General features: G+C 41.9%; 1 protein-coding gene across 2 annotated transcripts; it reads right to left on the reverse strand.

Moving 5' to 3' along the window:
- Positions 1–10856: 10856 nt before the first annotated feature.
- DCAF16 (DDB1 and CUL4 associated factor 16) lies at positions 10857–21677 on the reverse strand. 2 transcript variants are annotated; one of them, XM_040965813.1, is made up of 2 exons: positions 21490–21677; positions 10857–13488 (listed from the first exon to the last, which is right to left on the reverse strand). In XM_040965813.1, exon 2 carries the CDS (start codon positions 12878–12880, stop codon positions 12230–12232), a length of 651 nt encoding a protein of 216 aa, XP_040821747.1. In that variant the 5' UTR covers positions 12881–13488; positions 21490–21677; the 3' UTR covers positions 10857–12229. The 2 variants fall into 2 exon arrangements, with proteins under 2 accessions (XP_040821747.1, XP_040821748.1); XM_040965814.1 differs by having other exon boundaries at positions 21394–21677.

A 21677-nucleotide genomic window follows, 5' to 3' on the forward strand; every position in this document is an offset into this window, starting at 1 on the left:
CACCCTCCCTTCTCTAGCTCTTTTGCCAGCTGGCTCTGCAGGCACCTGCACCCTGCAGCGAGTCGTCCGCTCCATGCACGTGTGGATCGCGATCTCCGGGCACAGCTCCCGGACTGGTGCGGGTTTCGGCTGCAAGGGAAGATCTTACTGGCTTCCTAGCCACACTTCGCAGGGGGCGGGGGAGGTGCTGGCCCCGATGCAGCCTTCTCTTGTAGACGTGCGTGTTGCAAGGCCCCGGGTTGTCCGAAGTGGGCACCCCAGGCAGAAGATGAAGGGCAGCCAGGGCGGCCAAGGGAGGGGCCCTTGGCGGTATGCAGGGGGAAATGGGGACCGCTGGCCAGGAAGCGAGCCTCCGAGCGTGGCACTGAAGGCAGAGGCGGGAGCTGCTGCAACAGAGGAGTTGGCTGGGTCCAGGGAGCAGGGTCTGTAAGCGCTGGAGCTTACTGGACTGAGGGTGGGAATTCTGAGGTCCGCCAACAAAGGGGTCACAGTAGGGTAGGTGGCCAAAATCGGGGACGGGAAGGCGTGAGCAGCGGCAAGAATACGGAGAAAGTCATCAGAGGTAGAAAACAGGATGGCAGGTGTCCAGAAGGAGGAACTTACAGCATAACTTAACTGAGAGAACTTATAGCATAAATGAACTAAGTCAGTGAAGTGACCTGCCCTACCTATACAACAAGTGGTCTGGCTGGGCTGTAGAAATCTGAATCCTGTTAAGTGTTTCGATTTTAGCTGGCGGTGTCTTAAGGTGCGTGGGGAGAAAGTAAAGGGCCAGATTTTTTTCTGTTTTCAAACAGTGGCCTTTAAAGGGATCAAACCCTGATAATATTTTAAGCTATGAGTAATAGTGTCATCGTAATAAGCAGTTTGGTTGATCCATTTATTTCACAAATTGCCAGTAGCAAGGGGCTCATGGCATTTTAAAAAAGGGTTTATTTGTTTTTTATTGGAAGGTGAGGTTTATAAAGAGAAGAGACACAGAGGAAAGATCTTTCATCGGTTGGTTCTCTCCCCAAGTGAGCTGAGCTGAGCTGAAGTCAGGAATTAGGAGATTCTTCCAGGTCTCCCACGCAGATGCAAGGTCCCAAGGCCTTGCGTCCTGCTTTCCCAGGCCACAAGCAGGGAGCTGGAAGGGACGTGGAGCAGCCGGAACACAGAAACCAGCACCCACATGGGATCCCAGCACATGCAAAGCAAGGACTTAAGCCATTAGGCACAATGCTGGGCCTGGCTCGTAGCATTTGACTGTCACTATAGCAGACTTATAACTGCCGCTGATACAGTGAGTCCAATGATACAGTGAGGCCACTGACAGACATAAAGTTCATTACACCAGAGCATTTGCATATTGAAATGTGTAGTATTTAATTATAATGATTTCCCCTTAATTCCCCTCTTACATTACTGCTAAGAAATTAAGCTGATTATTAAAAACATGTGCAAGTAAAGTATATTCTCTATGGATTTCAAGATAGCAACATGGATATTATAAAAATGGTGATGTTGACTAGGTTTAGCATTAAGCTTTAAAATGAGATATCTAACAGTCTCTTCTCGTACACACTGAAGTTCAGTATAACTGCAAGCTACCCAGACGTTTTAGTTCTGCAAACAGGGTTTTATTAGGTCTGGGTAAGTTTCCGATAGGATACATTTTACTTTCAACTTTGTAAAAGAGACAGTGGGAAAGCAGCTTCCCTTTCCAGCTTGTTGGAATATAACCACTGCACTCAAGCTACCATGAGCCAGCCTGTATTGGAAGAGTCCTCACTAACTCCTAGGATTTTCCAGCATTGTGAGAACACGTTCCTTGACACTATCAGAAATGAAGTAGATGGCAGAAAAGAATCAAGTTCTGTGTCAAAGATGGGGGTGCAAGGACATGTATTGAGTTAGCAGCGCGTTTTGGTACTATATAAGCCCTTTGTACATGTTCTCACCTCCTGTAAACACTTGTTATTGTCACTCTACAGACTAGGAATATCAAGCCAGGACAGATTAGGTACCCAATTTTATAAAGTCAGCAAATAGAATAGACTTGGATGTATCTGAATTTGCACGTTATATTTCTTCCAAAGAACAATGATGGTAATCAAGAAATCATAAGATCATAACTGATTATTTTGTTTAGATTATATGTAATCTGGGTAAAGAATATAAAGAGTATTAAGAAAAGTAGAAAGTACTGGAAGAAAATGAGATATCTAACATAGCCTGTTTTCAGTAATCAAAATTGAGAATGTGATTCAAATATGAAAGCTATAAAGCTTCTGAAAATAATATCATAAGTTCATAATTTTTACATTATCAAAGATTAGTTAAAGCAGTGACAATACTAGAAAAATATCTGATAAACTGGATCTTGTCCAAATGAAAATTTGCTTATGAAAATGTATCAGGAAGAAAGTAAAAAGACAAGGCATGCAACAGCAGAAAATATTTGTAACACATATTTATAACCAACATACAAGACACAGTGTATACAAAGAATTCCTGGGCAGATGTTGGGCCTATCCAGTTAAGATGCCCACATCCCATACTGGAATGCCAGGGCTCAGTACCTGCTCTGGCTCCTGCCTCCAGTTACTACACTTGCAGAGCAGAGGGGGCCACATTGAGTTCCTGCCACCCACTTGGCAAATGTGAAATGTGTTCCTAGATTCTGGCTTCAGTTCAGTTGGGAGCATTTGGAGAATGAACCAGCAGATCATAATTCTTTTCTTTAGTCCATCTCTTTTTGTGCCTCAAATAAGTAGGGAAAAAAGATCACCTAAATTCTAAGTGGGCACGTACTGAACAATTATACTCTTTTTTTAAATAAAAAGGTTAACTTGTGTTTTTGAAAGGCAAAGTTACAAAAAGAAGGAGACAGAGAAAGACGGAGATCCTCCATTTGTTGGTTCACTCCTCAAATGGCAGCAAAGGCAGGGTCTGGGCCAGGCCAAAGCCAGGAGCCTGGAAGCCCATCAGGGTCTCCCGTGTGGGTGTGGGGACTCATGCATTTGGACTTTCTTCTGCTGCCCTTCCAGGCTCATCAGAAGGAAGAAGTGCAGCAGCCGGGATTCAAATCGGCACCTTTATGTGATGCTGGCACTGCAGATGGTGGCTTAACTTGCTAAACCAGAACACTGGCCCTAAACAATCACTTTGGAAAGTGATAGTAAAATTATAATAGAACTACCTTATGACACTACAACTTGACTCCAAAGTGTAAACCCAAAAAGAATGCCTGTAGATGTTCACAGAAGTCACAGAAGTCACAGAATATTTCTTGTGGCTTTGCTAATAATAGCCAAAAATGCAAATGAACTCAAATGCCAGCAGTAGTTGAAAGGATAAATCAATGTATCCACAAAAGAGAAATTTTTATAGCACTAATAAGGAAAGGAATCAGTACATTGACAAAAGAAAACAGGCATAAAACATCATCTACTGGGCCTGACATGGTAGCCTAGCAGCTAAAACTCCTTGCCTTGAACGCACCAAGATCCTATATGGGCGCTGGTTCTAATCCTGGTGGCCCCACTTCCCATCCAGTTCCCTGTTTGTGGCCTGGGAGGACAGTTTAGGATGGCCTAAAGCGTTGAGACCCTGCACCCACATAGGAGACCAGGAGGAGGCTGCTGGCTCCTGGCTTCGGATCAGAGTAGATCTGGCCATTGGGGCCACATGAGGAGTGAATCATCGGACGGAAGATCTTTCTCTCTACCTCTCCTCCTCTCTGTATATCGGACTTTCCAATATAACTAAATAGATCTTAAAAATAAACAGTGTTTACTATATGATCCCTTCACACACAGGTTGAGAACAAGAAAACCAGCTCTTATAAGAAGAGTAGCTTTTCTTTGAAAGACATAGCTTGGGAAATGACATTGGAGATTCAGAAATTTTTTAGATTGATGAGTAGATACATCTTAATATAATTTTTTAAAAGTTATTTCTTTGAAAGGTAGCATTACCAAGCAAGAAGGAGAGACATAAAGGAAAAGATCTTTCACCTTCTGGGTTTCAAAACATTTCATAAAATTTTCCTAAGCAAGGGTCAAAGTTTCTTATATAGAACGATCATTGAAACCCTTTAAATTTTATGAAAACATCTTCTGCAGTGTCCGTCTTATTAAAGGTGAGCATTTACTGCAACTGTATAATATGATACTCTGAAGACTAACCTAATAATTCACAATGCTGCAATTTTACTATGTCTCAAATGTCAAACTTATTCCATTACTAACTAACTACTTCTTAAGAAATAAAACCTCAGATTCACCCTTGTGACACAGTGACACTCAGCCAAAATGTGTATTTGGTGCATTTCTACTTGCTTCATCTGATTTACTAACCTACTTTGCCAAAAACGTGTCATTCTCTCGCCTTCCCCTAGTGGCAGTGTTCTGGTCTCCATGTCCCCAAGCACTGTGTTTCCTGGAGGAATACTTCTGGAACCATCAGCCTACTTACTTGGCACAGTGGTCGTCCTGGGACTTGCTTCATTCTCACATCTCCTTTGTGAGCTCCTATGGCTCCAGGATCCCATGACTTCTTAAAATAAACCCTTGTTTTGGCAAAGCATCTCCAATAGCTTCCTAAGAAGGATAGATAGTGAGATAAAATTCTGAGACCATGCAAGGAAAGATGCCTTTAGTTTTGTCCTACCCTTAGATTGTCCAGATACTGAACTGTAGGTTGAAAAATTGTTTTCCTCTTAAATGAAAGGCCTTGCTTTCATAGTTTTCCAGCTTCCAGTACTGTTGCCTCTAAATCTAAATACTGTTCTGAAATATCCTTTTTATGTAAACTGTTTCCTGCCTTCTACAACTTTGAAAGACTTGTCATTAATCTTGTCATTCTGAAACATAATGTTGATGTGCTTTTACTTCTGAAAATTCATTGTGCTAAGCACTTGGTTGACCATTTTAAGAAACTTATGTACTACATTTTCAGAAAAATGCTTATCACATTTTGCTATTTGTTCCATCATTTTGGAGCTCTTAACAATAAATAATACATATTTTTTTTAAAAGATTTTATTATTTTTTCATTGGAAAGGCGGATATACAGAGAGGAGAGACAGAGAGGAAGATCTTCCGTCCGATGATTCACTCCCCAAGTGAGCGCAACGGGCCGATACTATTGCCGATCCAAAGCCAGGAGCCTCTTCTGGGTCTCCCACGCGGGTGCAGGTTCCCAAAGCTTTGGGCCGTCCTCGACTGCTTTCCCAGGCCACAGGCAGGGAGCTGGAAGGGAAGCGGGGCTGCCGGGATTAGAACCGGCGCCCATATGGGATCCCGGGCGTGCAAGGCAAGGACCTTAACCACTTGCGCCACCGCGCCGGGCCCAATAATGCATATTTTGCTTTCTTGGTTTTTTTTTTTTTTTTTTTGCTTCATCTCAGCCTTTTTAATCTTTTCTGAAATATTGTTCCCTGTTTTCCCATTAGGTTATTTAAAAAAATAGCATTATGTACTTATTTCATGCATGTATATATTTAATTTCTTATAGTTCATTTATTTGAAAGAGTTAGAGAAAGACAAGAGATATCAATCATCCATTGGCTCACTGTCTAGATGGCTGCAGCAGTCAATGCTTGGCCAAGCTAGAGCCAGGAGCCAGGAGCTTTGTCCAGGTCCCCTACGAAAATGGCAGGGTTCCAGTTACCAGGGGCCTGGTTACCCTGTTACCCTCCACTGCTCTTCCGAGGATACTAGCAGGGAACTGCACTGGAAACAGAGTAGCCTGGAAACTCACCCGCACCCACATGGGATACCAACACTACAGGCCCCATATTCTATTTTTGAGACCACCATAATTTCCCTGGAACATTTCATGTTCATCTTTCATGTTGGAACTATTCTCAAATCATTCTTGGTTATCACAATATAGTGATTTCAAGTGACTGAAATCTGTGAATGAACAGGTTTTGTGGACTCTAGGTTTTACTCTAACAAATACACATCAAGATGTTTATTTCATTGTTCATTTTTGTCTTGGGTAGGGGGAGAAAGGTAGGCTGAGGCTCTAGCTCAGTTGGCTACATTCTGCAGCCTATATACTGGAGGCCCACAATGTTCAGAATGCTGACATACTGATGATTCTCAGTCATCCACTTCTATGTAGCACATCACTTAACACCATCACTTAACACTTCCCCAGCTCCCCAGTTGTTTGGCTGGATTTCTCAAGAGGCTAACTCTTTAAGATTCATTTTTATTGGAAAGTCAGATTTACAGACAGAAGGAGAGACAAAGATGACTTTCCAAGTGGCCATAACAGCTGGAGTTGAGGTGATCCAAAGCCAGGAGCCAGGAGTTTCTTCCAGGTCTCCCAGGTGAGTGCAGGGTACCAAGGCTTTAGGATATCCTCTACTGCTTTCCCAGGCCACAAGCAGGGAGTTGGGTGGGAAGTGCAGCAGTTAGGACACCAACTAGTGCCTATGAGACCCTGGTGCACGCAAGGTGAGGATTTTAGCCACTAGGTTACCGTGCTGGACTCCAGAGAATAACTGCTTAGTATTTGCTACAGATTCAGGAAACAGAGGGCAAAAACAAATTTTCAAATAATTCATTTGTTTTCAATATGCTCTTATTGCCCACCTTCCAGGTGATCTTGAGTCTCCAAATTCTTTAGTCTTTTCGGAGTTCTGAAAGGCATAGATAGGTGTTCTCAATTTATGGACCTTTTCTTCAGTGAAGCATGGCTGCCAGAACTATGCGACCTGGCAGGTATTTTTTTAAAAAAGAGCAATACTCTTAATGTTCCTCTTTGTAGCAAAGGAAAAGTAACTGCCTAAAAAAACACAGAGAGATAAATTCATACTACCCACCAGAGATATCATTTTAGATTTATGTATGGAAATATAATGGTTGTGGAGTTGGCATGAAAGATTCATTGTCTACCATTGAGCTCTTCCTTTACCACTCAGCAATAGTTTTAACCTTGGGCCAATTATATGTGAGCCTCCCACTCTCCCACTCAAGGATTTAGAGGTAAGGACACATAATGTAGCAGCAGAATGTTTCACAGAAACATCTATCTGACTTCAAACCAAGCTTAATTAATGCTGCAAACACAACTGCAGGTTTGGAGCCAATTAAATTTGAATTTCTGATCAATGATAACTTCGGGGGTATATGTTTCGTTTCATTATCTAAAATTCAAATTTATCTGAGTGTTGTGTATTTTAATTTGCTAAATCTGGTATTCCATCATGTTTAAAGAAAACTGTTCTAAGTAGAATGCGGGAAAAAAATTATAAACCTGGGTTCAAAGCAAAGAACTGGACTTTGAACAAAAGCATGGACAAGTCTACTTCAGTGCCAGGGGAGGATCCAAGGGCCTACACAACAGAACACACTTTGTGAAAATTCCTCACAGAATTGACTGGTTGCAGTCAATGTTAAGCTAGCTGGCTTTCAATGCATACGGGTTCTCTAAGTGAGCCCTCAAATGTGTCATCAGTTTTTCTACTCTGTTAAGCCATTCTGATTACTCAAAGTACACTCAGAACCAATCCAGGATCTTTTCTGAAGGAAGATGGCTGCAACCCTAGAGTACTCCAATCTGGAGGTATCCCCCAATGAAGCTGCTCTGAATGGACTGCTGGAAAAACATCACTCGATATGTCGGCTTGTCACAGCTGATAACATAGATGAAAGGGTACTACTAGGAATGGGCTTAACAATTAACCCGAACATAATCATTTTCTCTGAAAAAAGCAGATAACTACCAGCTCCTCCATTTACTAATTGCAATACTCATTTAAACATTGCTTCATCCTGTTTCTATGGCAGTCTAGGCTGATAGCTCATTAGCTTAGCTTGTGTAGGTACTACGGACTCAGTTTATATCTGTTAGACTGACAAGGTTCTGAGTCTCTTTCCAGATGATTACTGGTTACACAGCATTTTATTCCACAAATGATCTGAGTAGTTTTCATATCATATGCCAGTCATCTCTCAAATAAACTGCCCAAGTTCCAAATTAAAGTACTATGATCCAATCCTAACTTGCTAATATGAACTGGACTCCACATTAGAAGCAACAATCTTGATGTGGTCTTCCTACTATTTTTTTTTTTTAATCAGTTATGTCTTTCAGAAGACCTAGTTATAGCTCTTCCAGCTCACAGGAAGTGGGTAGTGAAAGTCAGGTCAGCATATTATTATTCTTAATTTCATTCCCAACTTTAATCTCACTGCTGCCACCAATTGAAAAGTTGGGAGAATGCAATCAATGATCAGATTCCAAATATGTAGCCACTAAATTGTGCTTAGAGTAGTCTAATATAGACATCAGATTTTCCTTTTGACAATGCAAGGTAGCACAAACTATCTAGTGGCTGATGCCAGTGTAGCTCCATCTCCAGCCAAATAGTAGATACGGTTTCACTGATGGACTAATATGCCAGCAGCGTGAACAAAGTTGTTTCACTAAGTCTGAGAAATTATTCAAACCTTCTGGGCCTTCCTATGAACACTAGCCATCTGAGTAAATACACCTCCAGCTTTTATCATCTTGAATTTGATACATATAAAGTGACTCTAGAGAGCAGAAATGGCTTGGGAGTCATGAAAATTGGTTCATATGTTTAAAATGAAATTGCAGGGGCTGGTGAGGTGGTATAACTCGTTAAGCACCAGCTGCAGTGCTGACATCGCATATGGGCATCAGTTTGATTACTGGCTACTCTACTTCCGGTCAAGCTCACTGTTAATGATTTGGGGAAAGCATCAGAAGAAGGCCCAAGTGCTCAGGCCCCTGTACCACGTGGGAGACTCAGAAGACGCTCCAGGCTTTGGTTTAGCAGAGCCCTGGTTGTTATGCCATTTGGGGAACAAAGCAATAGACGGAAGACCTTTACCTCTCTGTAATTCTGCCTTTCAAATAAAATAAATCTTTAAAAAATTGCCTATGTGTTATATATTGTTTTGCAGTCCCAGGGTCTGGCCTATAGTTAGCAGTTCTCCACACTGTTGGATGAATGACTACATTTATATCAAGAGATATTTAAAAATTAATGGGTGATTTCAAAAGACATGAGTTCTCAAAACGCTGGAGCCAAATGTAGAAAGCCATTTATGCAAGACAACTTATGCAACCCTCTATGTGACATCAGTTATCTGCTTTAATAATTTAATAGCAAAGCATTGTTTTCCTCATACTTTTAAAGATGTATAGGTGTAACAGGAACTCCAGTAGGAAAACTAACTATATGGGCCTCACCATTTACCATCCTCCTAGCATGGATTTTTTCTTTTTCTTAAGAAGCAGAAGGGACTAAAACACATACCATCAGCTATCCAGGCTGCTTCAATAAAAAGGCTGCCTGTCCATACCAAGATAAAAGAAAACACCTTTAGGTAATATTAATGATCACTAGTCTGGGAATTATTTCCTCACTCCTTTGACAACGATTTCTATCATCAGAAAGCAAATTCACTTTTCTATGCTAATTATGGTGTCTGCATTTCAGTGACCTATACAGGAAGACTGTGAAAGTAGTTAATCACTGACATGTGTGATACACAGAAAGTAGCTTAAGAATTATTCAGGTAGGACCTTGCATGGTAGCCTAGCGGCTGAAGTTCTTTCCTTGCTCATGCTGGGATCCCATTTGGGCATGGGTTTGTGTCCCGGTGGCCCCGCTTCTCATCCAGCTCTCTGCTTGTGGCCTGGGAAAGCAGTCGAGGATGGCCCAAAGCCTCAGGACCCTGCACTCACATGTGGTAAGAATTATTCAGGTATCTATCATTTTGTGCAACACGGCATTATCGAAAGAACTTTAGCTCTTGGTCATATGAAACATTTCAAGTGTATTTCTTTTCTGAAGATGTCAAATCACTTATCAGATACTACATAGGTGCCTTAGTTATTTATTCAGTGCTATGTGAGTGTTCAACATGCTGCAAGCATCGTAGGCTGTTTCATCTGTTAAAAACAAATGACAATACTCATTCAGCATATAGAAAGCTGCTGTTTATTCAGCTGCTGCTCTGGAGGAAGCCTTCTTTTTGGAGTGAATAGAAAATGCATTCATTCATAAGCAAGGCACTTTTATATGCACACAGAGGAAAAGGATTATCATAGTACATAAACATCAATATATTTTAATTTTCAAATTACTCCTCTATCTCCTCCCATCATAACCCCTACCCCCGGCAAAAACAAAGACAGGTTCTTGTGACATTTTAAAAACCAAAACCAACTTCACGCAACACTTTCATATTAAATTCATTACATTCAGTTAGACTAACAACATGATATAGCTTCAGGTCAATGATTTCCACTAACATATATATATATATGTGTGTGTGTGTGTGTATATATATATATATATGTTTCTACTTAACACCCTTCTTTTTCCTTAAGACAGAAAAACTAAGGCAGAGCAGGAATATGCATCAGGTTATAAACATTCTTCTCTCCTTAAAACTGTTACACACTTAAAGAACTTGTGATCCCATCAATGCTTAAACTTTTTAATACCACTTTGCAAATAGCAGTTAATTAGGGAAAACAGGAAAAAGCAAAAATAAAATAAAGGGATATATTATATACTTTTAACAATCTGTTTTTAATTCATTTTATTTTTTATAATGATTACATGGTTGATCAGGGTGGGAAGGATCGAGGTTTAGAGAAAACTGTTTCCAATTTTGCTATTTCTTCTTGTTTTGGGGGAAAGGGGAAAAGATAAAGGGTAAAGTCACCCATGACTTTCCAAACATCCCAGTACCCAAGCATAAGGAACTATTGCAACCTAGCTTTACAATCAGTGTCAACCTAGGCTCCCAATGTGTGCATATTCCAAGGGTTCTGCCCAAGTGGTTTGGATAGTTCAGGATTGCTGTTGATTTCACCAATCCAAGGATGATGTCACCATCCTAATGTCTATTGGCTGATACAGTAAGTCTCAAGTCTCCATTCACTGAGATTTTTTGCTGTCACCATTTGACTGGGGTAGTTGTCTAGTTTGTTCTGTTCTTCTTTTACATCGGCATCAAATGAGCTGCCATATTCTCCTTTTACAACATGGCCTGTGTCCACTGCTCTGCTGTAACTGTTTGATTCTCATTAGATGTCCAGTCAAGAGGCACCACACACAGGTTTTCACTGGAGAATGTCTCATTGACTTAACGGCCTCATGTACTGCTCATACTCCTAAGACTCACTGACAAGAGTACCTTTAGCCAGAAGAAAAGCTAAAGCTAATCTACTTAGGAAAACAAAGCTGCTATAACTCTTTACTTCAGGATGTATGAGCTATTTTTCCTCAGAGTTTTGATTCCTGAAAATGTTGCAATGGATGTAGAAAGTGCATAAATGACTCCAGGAAATGTTCTACAGATAAAATACTTTAATCTATTAATGGCTGATAGCGAAAGCATAAATGTTCTCCTACTCTTTTCCTATTCATCCTGGGCAATGTAGTTTATTTATACTTGAATATCTACAAGCCAAGATTTAGGAACCACTTCCTACAGAACAGGTTTCTGTTCAACTCCAAGGGATGTTGTTTCAGGCCACTTAGCTAAATACATAGTGGACTGAAAAAAAAAAAACGTAGTGGGACTCTAATTCTGAATGATCAGTGCAATAGTAGGTATCATAATCACATCTGGAGTAGTGTATCTAGGTTTGAAACTGCACACCCTCAAAAATAGAAACCCTTAAATGGTATTATGTCAGCATACTTATTGAAAAGCCAGGAGAGATCTGTATTCCCATCATTTGCCTCATTATTCACCTCCCTAGAAATCAGTTTCGCAGAGGACTATGTTTCCAAAGATTTTGCTAGGTGTTGTTAACTTCTTGCTTTCCACAATGGCAGTTATGACTGATGGGAAACAAAAAGGAAGTTTGTTTTCCTTCTTGTTAATAAATTAGGTATCTACTTAAAGTCCATTCATATAGACACAGTAAACTGGGGAGAAGGTAAATATTGACAATAAAGAATAGTCATCTGTTATAAAATCTTTTTCGAGTAATTCTCCATCAAAATTCTCATTTCATCCATAGGATCTTTCACAGTATGCTCACAACGCATATTTTATACAGGTGAATTACAGGATCTCGGGCACATTCAATATACAGCAGTACCTGGGTAAGCTATAGCATGGCATAGGTCAGTTGAGAAAACATTAGCTTTTCAACTGTGGGCTGCCTAATGATTAACATTCTCACCCACTTCTTTCTTAGCTATATCAAAGAGAGATGATCCAATGGTAGATCTTCAGAGTGATGCTGTTAAAAGTTTGTTAACTGCCTTTTGGAAGTCAGTGTAGGAGTACGTAGTGTTGATGGGTTCAGTACGGGTTGTTTCTTTCACTGTTTTAGTTAGCCAGCCACAACAACAACCAGAAACACAGGAGTTGGGGATCTGTTTTAGGTACTCGGGGATGGGAGTGGCTCTACTCAATGTTCGGCTTAACTGTTTGGTGGCAAACTGCAGTGCTCCATTGAGAGTGGCATGATCTCGTGAGAGCCGGCTGGGACTTGAAAGGGGCTTTTGAAAAGGTGGCACTCCACAAGAGGCCAGAGGGGGCCACTCAGGAATTGGTTCCAGTTTGGGAACACAATGGGAACAATGAGAGAGTCTTAGACCTATCTCTCGAAGTATATGGACTGGTGTGCTTGGATCCAAGAGTTTAGCGTGATATAACCAGGAATTGGGATTTAAAGGTTTCCAAGTTGTAGAATATTTTAAAAGGCACTTGACTTGCCAGGCAAGGCTCTCAAGAGGCGTTAGGTTGGGAACTACAGGGTCCTCTTCTTCAGAGGAGTCCCATTCTTCCCCAGAATTCTCATCGAAATAGCCAAAGTTTTCTTCTTCCTCACTTTCTGATTCTGATAAGGGGTCAGGAGATGGATTTCTGGGACCCATTACAACAAAACAGAGCAAGGAACCAGGAAAGGCAACAACCTAAGCCAGCAAACACAAACACTGGCAAATAAAAAACAGACAGAAAATCTTTTCACCAAGAGCAATTTGTCTCTCAGTCCATTACACACACAAGTCTGCCACTGGCCCACACTACTGTGTTGTTCTTCAAGGTTATGTTGTATAATCTTCACTTACAAAGCCGGACATCTCAGTCCTCAAGACCAGTGTAGTGTGTAAAAGTGCCAGTCATTTACCAGTGACACAGATTCCAGAGTTATCTCCTTCAAATCCTTGCTACCCAACAAGGGAAGGGCTCACATTTAGACAAGCTGATTTTCTTAGTGCCATCTGAATGATCAGTGGTAATGTGAAGGGAAGCTCTGTGTACTGTTTTTGTTGGCAGGGACAGTCTACACACTTGGTCGTGAAGAGCAAGCTTGATAGTTGCCTTGGTTGTCCGCTGGTAAAGAAACTTGGCTGCAGGGGTGATGAGATGAGCTGTCAGGGATATCTGGTGTGCAAAGATCCAATGTTTTCAATAGGTGACGCACACATCCTTGGGAATGGATGAGTTAAGTGGATGGGCTATCTGGAAGGGTGGCCTTAACCTGTGAATGAGAAGACTAGAGATACGATATTAAAGCCTGAAAACACTGGGTAATGTAACTGTCCACCTAACTGCACGCTACCTAAAAGCATGGATGGTGACCCTGAAGCCTTCAAACATTCCCCCTTTCTCATCAGTGAAGACCGATGTTCCTGTAAGGAATACTCATAAAATTGGGAGGCAAAGTTTGGGAGCCATTTTTATAATTTGTTTTATATAACTGGGATAATGTGTTTTTTTTTTAAGATTTATTTATTTTTATTACAAAGTCAGATATACAGAGAGGAGGAGAGACAGAGAGGAAGATCTTCCATCTGATGGTTCACTCCCCAAGTGGCCACAACAGCCGGTGCTGTGCCGATCTGGAGCCAGGAGCCAGGAGCCAGGAGCCAGGAACTTCCTCCAAGTCTCCCCCATGGGTGCAGGGTCCCAGGGCTCTGGGCTGTCCTCAACTGCTTTCCCAGGCCACAAGCAGGGAGCTGGATGGGAAGTGGAGCTACTGGGATTAGAACTGGAGCCCATATGGATCCCAGCGTGCTCAAGGTGAGGACTTTAGCCACTAGGCCATGCCGCCGGGCCCGACAATGTGTTTTAAATGTGCAGTTTTAGCCCAAAATTTACTTCTGCAAATGTAGGTAGACCTCTTATGCTCACAAGCTCCCAAGAGCTATAAAAGGAATTCCTTTTCTGTAACTTTCAGGTGTGTTGGCTGGTTGGGTTCGGGGCCTGCCAGATGGCAGGGCTGCTACATGCTAACATTCCTGCTGGGCTCCCTAGTTTGTGATCATGTGAACCATTTACATAAGCTATTTGAAAGAAACAAACAACAAGGAAACCAATCAACTCCTTTTACAAGGAAAATAAAAAAAAATTAATTCTGAATCCAGAGACGAATTGGGTAAGCAGAGGTGCATCTCACTTAGAAGAATTCTAAATATTAATGGATTCTAACAAAAACAAAGACCATTATAATGAAGTAGATTATCCCAGGAGAGCAAGAACAGGTCAACTTTAGAATATAAAATTATCAAAACTAAAGAAAAAGAGATAGTTTTATTAACTGTGGATATTTATTAGTTCTTGATCAATACTTTCTTAGGCTTAAAAAAACAAAACATTCAGGAGATCAGTGCTATGGTTTAGCCAGTGAAGCTACTGCCTGAGGTGCTAGCATTTTATGTGGGCACTGGTTCTAATCCTGGCAGTTCCATTTGGCTCAGTTCCCTACTAACGTTCTTGGGAAGCAGCAAAGCCTGTACTAAGGTGGAAGGAGCTCCTGCCTCTGGACAAGCCTAGTTCCAGCCTTTGTGGCTATTTGGGGAGTGAACCAGGAGATAGAAGACCTCTCTCTGTCTCTTACTCTGTAACTCTTTCAAGTAAATAACTGCATCTTAAAAAAATCTTTGCAAACTAGAAAGAGTACTTTACATTTTGGTAAAAGTTATCTCCCCCAAGTTTTACGCAAATATTAGCCTAAGTGAAAATTTTTCTTTTAAAAGTGAAATTGGGTGGGTCTGGTACAGTAGACTAGTGGCTAGTTCTTGCCTTGCACAAGTTAGGATCTCACATGGGCGCAGGTTCATGTCCCGTTGGCCCTGCTTCCCATCCAGCTCCCTAATTGTGGCCTGGGAGGGAGTCAAGGGTGGTCCAAAGTCTTGGGACCCTGTACCTGTGTGAGAGACCTGGAAGAGGCCTCTGGATCCTGGTTTTGGATCAGCTCAGCTCTGACTGTTGCGGCCACTTAGGGATTGAATTAGCAGATGGAAGATCTTCCTGTTTGTCTCTCCTCCTCTTTGTATAACTGTTTTTCCAAAGGAAAAAAAAAATAAATCTTTAAATAAAAAATTTCCCTAAAAAATTTTTTAAAAGTTAGATCAGGTAAGGATGAGTATGATGACTGATAGTGAAAGAGGACTGAAAGTCTTACTCAAAAAAAAAAAAAAAAAGACAGATTTAAGAACTGGAAGAGGGCCTGGCAGCGTGGCCTAGTGGCTAAAGTCCTTGCCTTAAACATGCCGGGATCCATATGGGCTCCAGTTCTAATCCCAGTAGCTCCACTTCCCATCCAGCTCCCTGCTTGTGGCCTGGGAAAGCAGTTGAGGACGGCCCAGAGCCCTGGGACCCTGCACCCATGGGGGAGACTTGGAGGAAGTTCCTGGCTCCTGGCTCCTGGCTCCTGGCTCCAGATCGGCACAGCACCGGCTGTTGTGGCCACTTGGGGAGTGAACCATCAGATGGAAGATCTTCCTCTCTGTCTCTCCTCCTCTCTGTATATATGACTTTGTAATAAAAATAAATAAATCTTAAAAAAAGAACTGGAAGAAAAAAAAACTATTAATGTGTAGATGATATGTCCATCTAGTTAAAAACACAAACATAAACTATTGGAGTTAACAAAAGAGCTCAACAAGGTGCCTGGATCTGATATTAACCTATGAATTTCATTCATCATAATGCAGATACTTGCGTAGTACATGCTATTTTTTGGTTAGTAATCTAGGAACTGAGCAAATGTTAATATTTAAAATTCTCCTAATAATCTGACACAGTATGTACTTTTGTTTTCCTCAACACATAGCTACACTTCACAGCAGAAATATAAACACATCAAATCTATTTAGGAATTAAGAACCAATGAGTACAGATGCTGATGTCACCCACCAGGTTAAGCTTCTGCTTGCAATGCTAGCATCTTATACTGGAGTGGCTCTTGAATCTGGGCTGCTCCTTTTTCAACCCTTCTTCCTGCTAATGTGCCTGGGAAAGCAGTGGATGATGGCCAAAGCACCTGGGCATCTGCCAACAGAGTTCTAAGCTTCTAGCTTCAACCACATAGTCCAGAATAGCACACAGTTCAGAAAGAGAGGCATCTACTATTTGAGAAAATGGTAGATGAAATAAAGGTGTGACATAAGCCAATGGAAAATGGATGCATTTAGAGATAACGTGGGTACAACTGATTCATTATATGAAGACAAAACTCTACTTTCATAAGGCTTCTTATAAAGAACGGTCCATACTGGGATAAAGATCTAAATGGGAATAATAAGACTATAAAGTTGACTGAATATGATACAGAATATCTGACTTGAGATCAGAGAAAGACTTATTAAATAAAAAAAGTAGAAAACACACACACATATAAATTCAATCCCATCAAAACTCAAAATTGACCATTTTTGGGTTGAACTAAAGATATCCCACCCAAATATATCTCTAAAATATCACGACCCAAACATTTTTTGCAAATTTAGAGTTTGGTTTTCAGACCTCTGAAGATACGGAATAGCTCTGAAAATCTGTTCTTATGTAAAAAGAAATTTATTTATTGATGGATTGATTTACAAGAGCAGGATTTTCCATCTGATATTTCCCTTTCTGCCTAAGAAAGGGATTATGGGTTTGGCACTAGCCTTGACAGCGGTTACCTTGGTACAGGATCTGCACAGCAAGACAAGCCTGGTGGACTCTGCCATCAACTTCCCCTAGCCTGTGTTCCATCCCTCTGCAGCCACCAGAAGTCTAAGCTCCCATCTCAGCTCCTTCTCTATGGGCTCCTACTGTCTTGTGCTTCCCCCGAGTTTCAAACTGTGTGTGATTCCTTTGTTTATTATTCCCTTGTTAACCTATTACAGAAGGAGACCCATACTTTGAAAGCATCTATATAATACCAAACAAAAGTGAACTACTAGCAATCATTTTTGTTTTCCTTAAATGGGCAATGGAAAAACATCCTCAAGTGGTACAAGAGAAAAATGCAAAGGCATTAACAGTGTGATTGTTATGCCACCAAACTACAAAGCTGGATACTGATAACTGTCCATGTGCTCTCTTCAGGTACTGGCACTGTGGGTGAAATGGAATTAGATACTAGCGACATTATTCTGAAGAGCAATCTGAACATACTACTTAGCCAGACTGGTAATTCGTGCATTTCATGAACTCATGAGCCAGCAATCTAGCCTGGATGTATGGAGCAAAGAGATTCTGTGTGACATGAACATGTATGAGGGTAACCTCTGAACTGTCCTCTGGGATAAGGAGTTCTTAGAAACATTCTACATTTCTATCACTGGAAAAATGAATATGTCAAATGTGGTAGAACCAATTAGAAGCCCATTTAAGTAAATTTTTTACACACCTTTCTATAAAAAATGCAGACTGTTAAATCAATGTAAGCAGAATGAAAACTCTTCATTCTTTTTAATGTTTTGAAAAAGATTTATCTTATTTATTTGGAAGGCAGAGTTACAGAGGGGGAGAGATGTACAGAAACAGCGATCTTCCATCTGCTAGTTCACGCCCCAAATTGCCGTAGCAGCTGGGACTGTGCCAGGACAAAGCCAGGACCCTGAATTCCATTCAGGTCTACCATGTGGGTAGCAAAGGCTCATCCTCTGCTGCTTCCCTGGACACACAAACAGGGTGGACTGAAAGAGAGCATCAGGGACTTAAACTGCCACCCATATGGAACACCAGCATGGCAGCCAATGGCTTAACCTACTGTATCACTATGTCACTTCCCATTTTAATCTTCATTTAGACAAAAATATGTGCTCTAGAATCTTCTCAGCTTTTGTCAGTCAAGGTAACATATCCTTGAGAAAAACAAAAAAATTTTAAAATGGTTTGTGTCCACTTAGGGGTATTCTGTATTCTTGAAAATTTTCAACAAATGTTTTTACCACGTAAAAATTAAGCATATTTGTGAAGTACCATTTGAAGTTTGCCACATATGTGCATTGCCAAATAACAGCAATGTCTAGTAGCTCTATCTTCAAATATCCAACATTTTCTTATTGTGAAAACATCCAAAATTCCATCTTCTAGCTTTTCAGAGTAGCAAAATACACAATGTGTTAACATTACCTAGTAGATCCTGTAAAACTTATTACTTCCATGTAGCTATAACTTAGTTTTTGTTACTTATCCTTTCCACAACCCTTTCTTCCTGCTTCCCTATCCAGTCTCTGGTAAACACTATTATCATTTTAGCTTCTATGAGATCACTTTTTTGGGGTTTGTTTTTACTTATTATTACTATTTTTTGAGACTCCACAGTCCCACACATGCTGCTGTGAATGACCAGGTTTCACAGCTTCTTAATGGCTAAATGGCACTCCATTAGACTTCTGTATCCATTCATCAGTGGGTCAACACTCAGGTTGTTTTCATACCTTGGCAATTGTGAATTGTGCTGCAATAAACATGGGAGTACAGACATCTGACAACTATGTATCTAGTAGTGGATTGGCAGTTTTATTTTAGGTTTTTGAGCAATTTTCATATATTTTCCCTAATGTTTGAGTTTAACTTCATCTTCCAAGTAGAAACAGAAGCACAAAAGTATTACTAACTCTGATGAGAAGCTTTCACTTTAATTATTCTGTCTATATTTTACTCTGTCCACTTATTTTCTAGTTGTTTCCTTTTCAACCAGATTACACCTACAAGAATAACTGATATTTCAGTTAGTATGCTATTCTGAACATTTTCAAAAAGGTTCACTCTACTTTTTAAATAGCTGTTAGACAAAGTCCATTTGAAGACACATGTAAATCCCACAGATATAACATCAAGTCTATCATTGTTATACCTTCAATTTCCAGATACCAAGTTTTAAAAATCAAACTGAAAACTTAGTCAAATATGGTTGGACTGACCTCTAGTGGCCAGTAACTGACAGAACAGTATAAACTCACTGGTGGATGAGATAGTCAACAAAATACAGTAAAGGAATATGAGCCTGCAAACAAAGGTGGCAGGCAGCCAAACCTGCGAAATTAAGTGCATCAAAGTAAGACAATTGTTACTGAGTATTAATTTGTTCTAATTTTTAGTTTCCTAATTGCCCTTATATTAAGAGCAAATGACAGAATAGTTCTATGCTGCCCAATGTAATAGCCACAAGCGTGAGTAGTCCTTGGCATGGGCTGGCCTTAAATAATATCCAATTTCTTAGGCTCAGTAAGATAAACAAGAATGAAAGTTATCCTACTAGTCACTCATATTAGTGGGAGTAGGCACTTAACCTCATGGTGCAGATGAGTACCTCCCAAACCTGGACTTCAATTCTCAACTCCAGTTCTTGACTTCAGCTGCAAAGCTAACACAGACGCTGGAAGGCCGAGGGACTGAGCCGCTGGGCTCCTGTCCCGCCGACACATGCTAGGACTTGCTCCCAGCCCAGCTCAGGTCAGCCCTGGGCATCATGGGCCCCTGGGAAGTGAACCAGTGGATGTGACCTCAATCTTGATTTCTCTTTCTGCCACTTAGAGAATTCTTATTACCTGTGGATACAGCAGTCTGGACATATGTACTTACACATGAATACGCTTTCTAGGTTTCTGTTTCACCATGGCTTCCTGGCTGTCTACAACTCAGTGCAGGTAAGACCATGAGGGTTACCACTGTAGTCCCTGCATTTTTTAGCCTCTATGGTTTTGCTCTGATTAACCTGAAATACGCACCACGTCCTTTCAGAAACGAAGACATCTCAATAATTTCAAAATTATAGGCAACCCAAATGCTACCATATTCATGACTTTAAATTTAAATTCCTACAAAGTTTCAAAAACTGGGGCTATAAAGAAGCAGGAAAGTGGGTGAGCAAATAATGTACAACCAAATACAATAGCAACCTGCCTGCACCTCAGTTCTGCTTAAAAAGATTATTAACATTTATTTTAAAACTTTTTTTGAAAAGAAGAGTTGCAAAGGAAAATACAGAATGGGAGAGAGGTGGGGTGGGAGGAGAAGGTTCCAGCTGCTGGTTCACTCACCGAATAGCCACAAGGGCGGTGGCTGTGCCAGGCATCAGCCAGGGTGCTGAGGCTCAAGCCCGTGGGCCAGCTGCCTCTGCTTTCAAGGCACAGCAGCAGAGAGCTGGAGAGAGGGGAAAAAAGCTGGGTCTCAAACCACAGCCTGTAGCAGATTCCAGCCAGCGATGCAGGCAGGTGGTGGCTTAACCGCCATGCCACAACACTGGCTCCTGACTGCTGTTTCTTTATTGGAGTTATTTGAAAGGATTAAATAATGTGCTTATTCTGCCACATGATAACTCTCAAGGGAGGGAAGTTACTATGGTTCACAGAATGAACAAACCTTAAAACTAGTACTGATTGGAAAAATCCATGCAAAATACGCTTACTTATCCAAGAGTTACACAATAGCTAAAGCACACCTGACTCAAACGTTCATTCATTAATTTACCCATATGTCCTTCATACATAAAGCGCTCTCTTAACACATAAAGCGGCAAAATCTGAAACTCTGCTGCTTTTGGAGAGGGAAGGGTCCTCGGGAGGAGCAAGGGGCACAGGCGGCTTTGCAAGGTTCAGTTCGGGGGGCGGTGGCTCTGCAGTGAGCTGCAGGAGGGGGAGAAACGGCGGGGCTAACGGCCCAGTCTACGTAAAATAGAACAAAATGGGGGAAAAAAAGTAACTGTGGGTTTCTGGGGTACGGAGGAAGCTGTTGCCGCAGGTCAGCAGAGGGGCAACACAGGCAAGGTCTAGCAGACAACCGAAAAGGCGCCTGGAAGACGTGCTCTTCTAGACAAAGTTCACGAACCTAAATTTCCTTTACAGATGCAGCCTCTTTTACAAGAAGCCAGCGTGGCGGAGCTCCCCCAGTGTTTGCAGTTTCTTCAACAGGTTAAAACAGGCCCAAGCAGTGAGTTCTGGGGAGGCACGGTCTCGTCTCCTGCTGTCATGTTTTGGGGGGTAGTTTTGTCCTGTGGCCCCTGAACAGGACTCGGTCTCATCCGTCGCCCCCTTGGCGCGCCCCTCTCAGCTCACCCGGGAGTCTCCCCTCGGAGCAGCCTGCGGCCGTCCTGCCCTTCCCGACGCCCCGTCTCCCTTCCCCTCCCGGAACCCGAGACGGTTCTCAGCAAATTCCCTGTTCTCACCCGTGGCGGAGCCTTCGCCTCACGGCCGCACGCGCGACCCCGCCAGGCCCGGCGCCCCCAGCCCGGTCCCCGGAAGGCACCCGGCCGCTCCGCTACCTCTTCCCCGACGAGACCACTTCCGGCCGAGTCGACGACCCCCTGGCCACAGAGACGCCACTTTCCACCGGGAAACACCCCGCGCGCATGCGCCCTGCCGGAGCGTGGGGCGCGGGGGAGTGGCTCTGAGGGGAGGCGGGACCCTTCCCGCACCGCGCGCGCGCGGAGGTCTCGCGGTATCTCCTCCT

The sequence above is a fragment of the Ochotona curzoniae genome, unplaced genomic scaffold (genome assembly GCF_017591425.1).
Source record: "Ochotona curzoniae isolate NIBS_2020 unplaced genomic scaffold, NIBS_Ocur_1.0 scaffold_4505, whole genome shotgun sequence".
NCBI classification, from domain to species: domain Eukaryota; kingdom Metazoa; phylum Chordata; class Mammalia; order Lagomorpha; family Ochotonidae; genus Ochotona; species Ochotona curzoniae.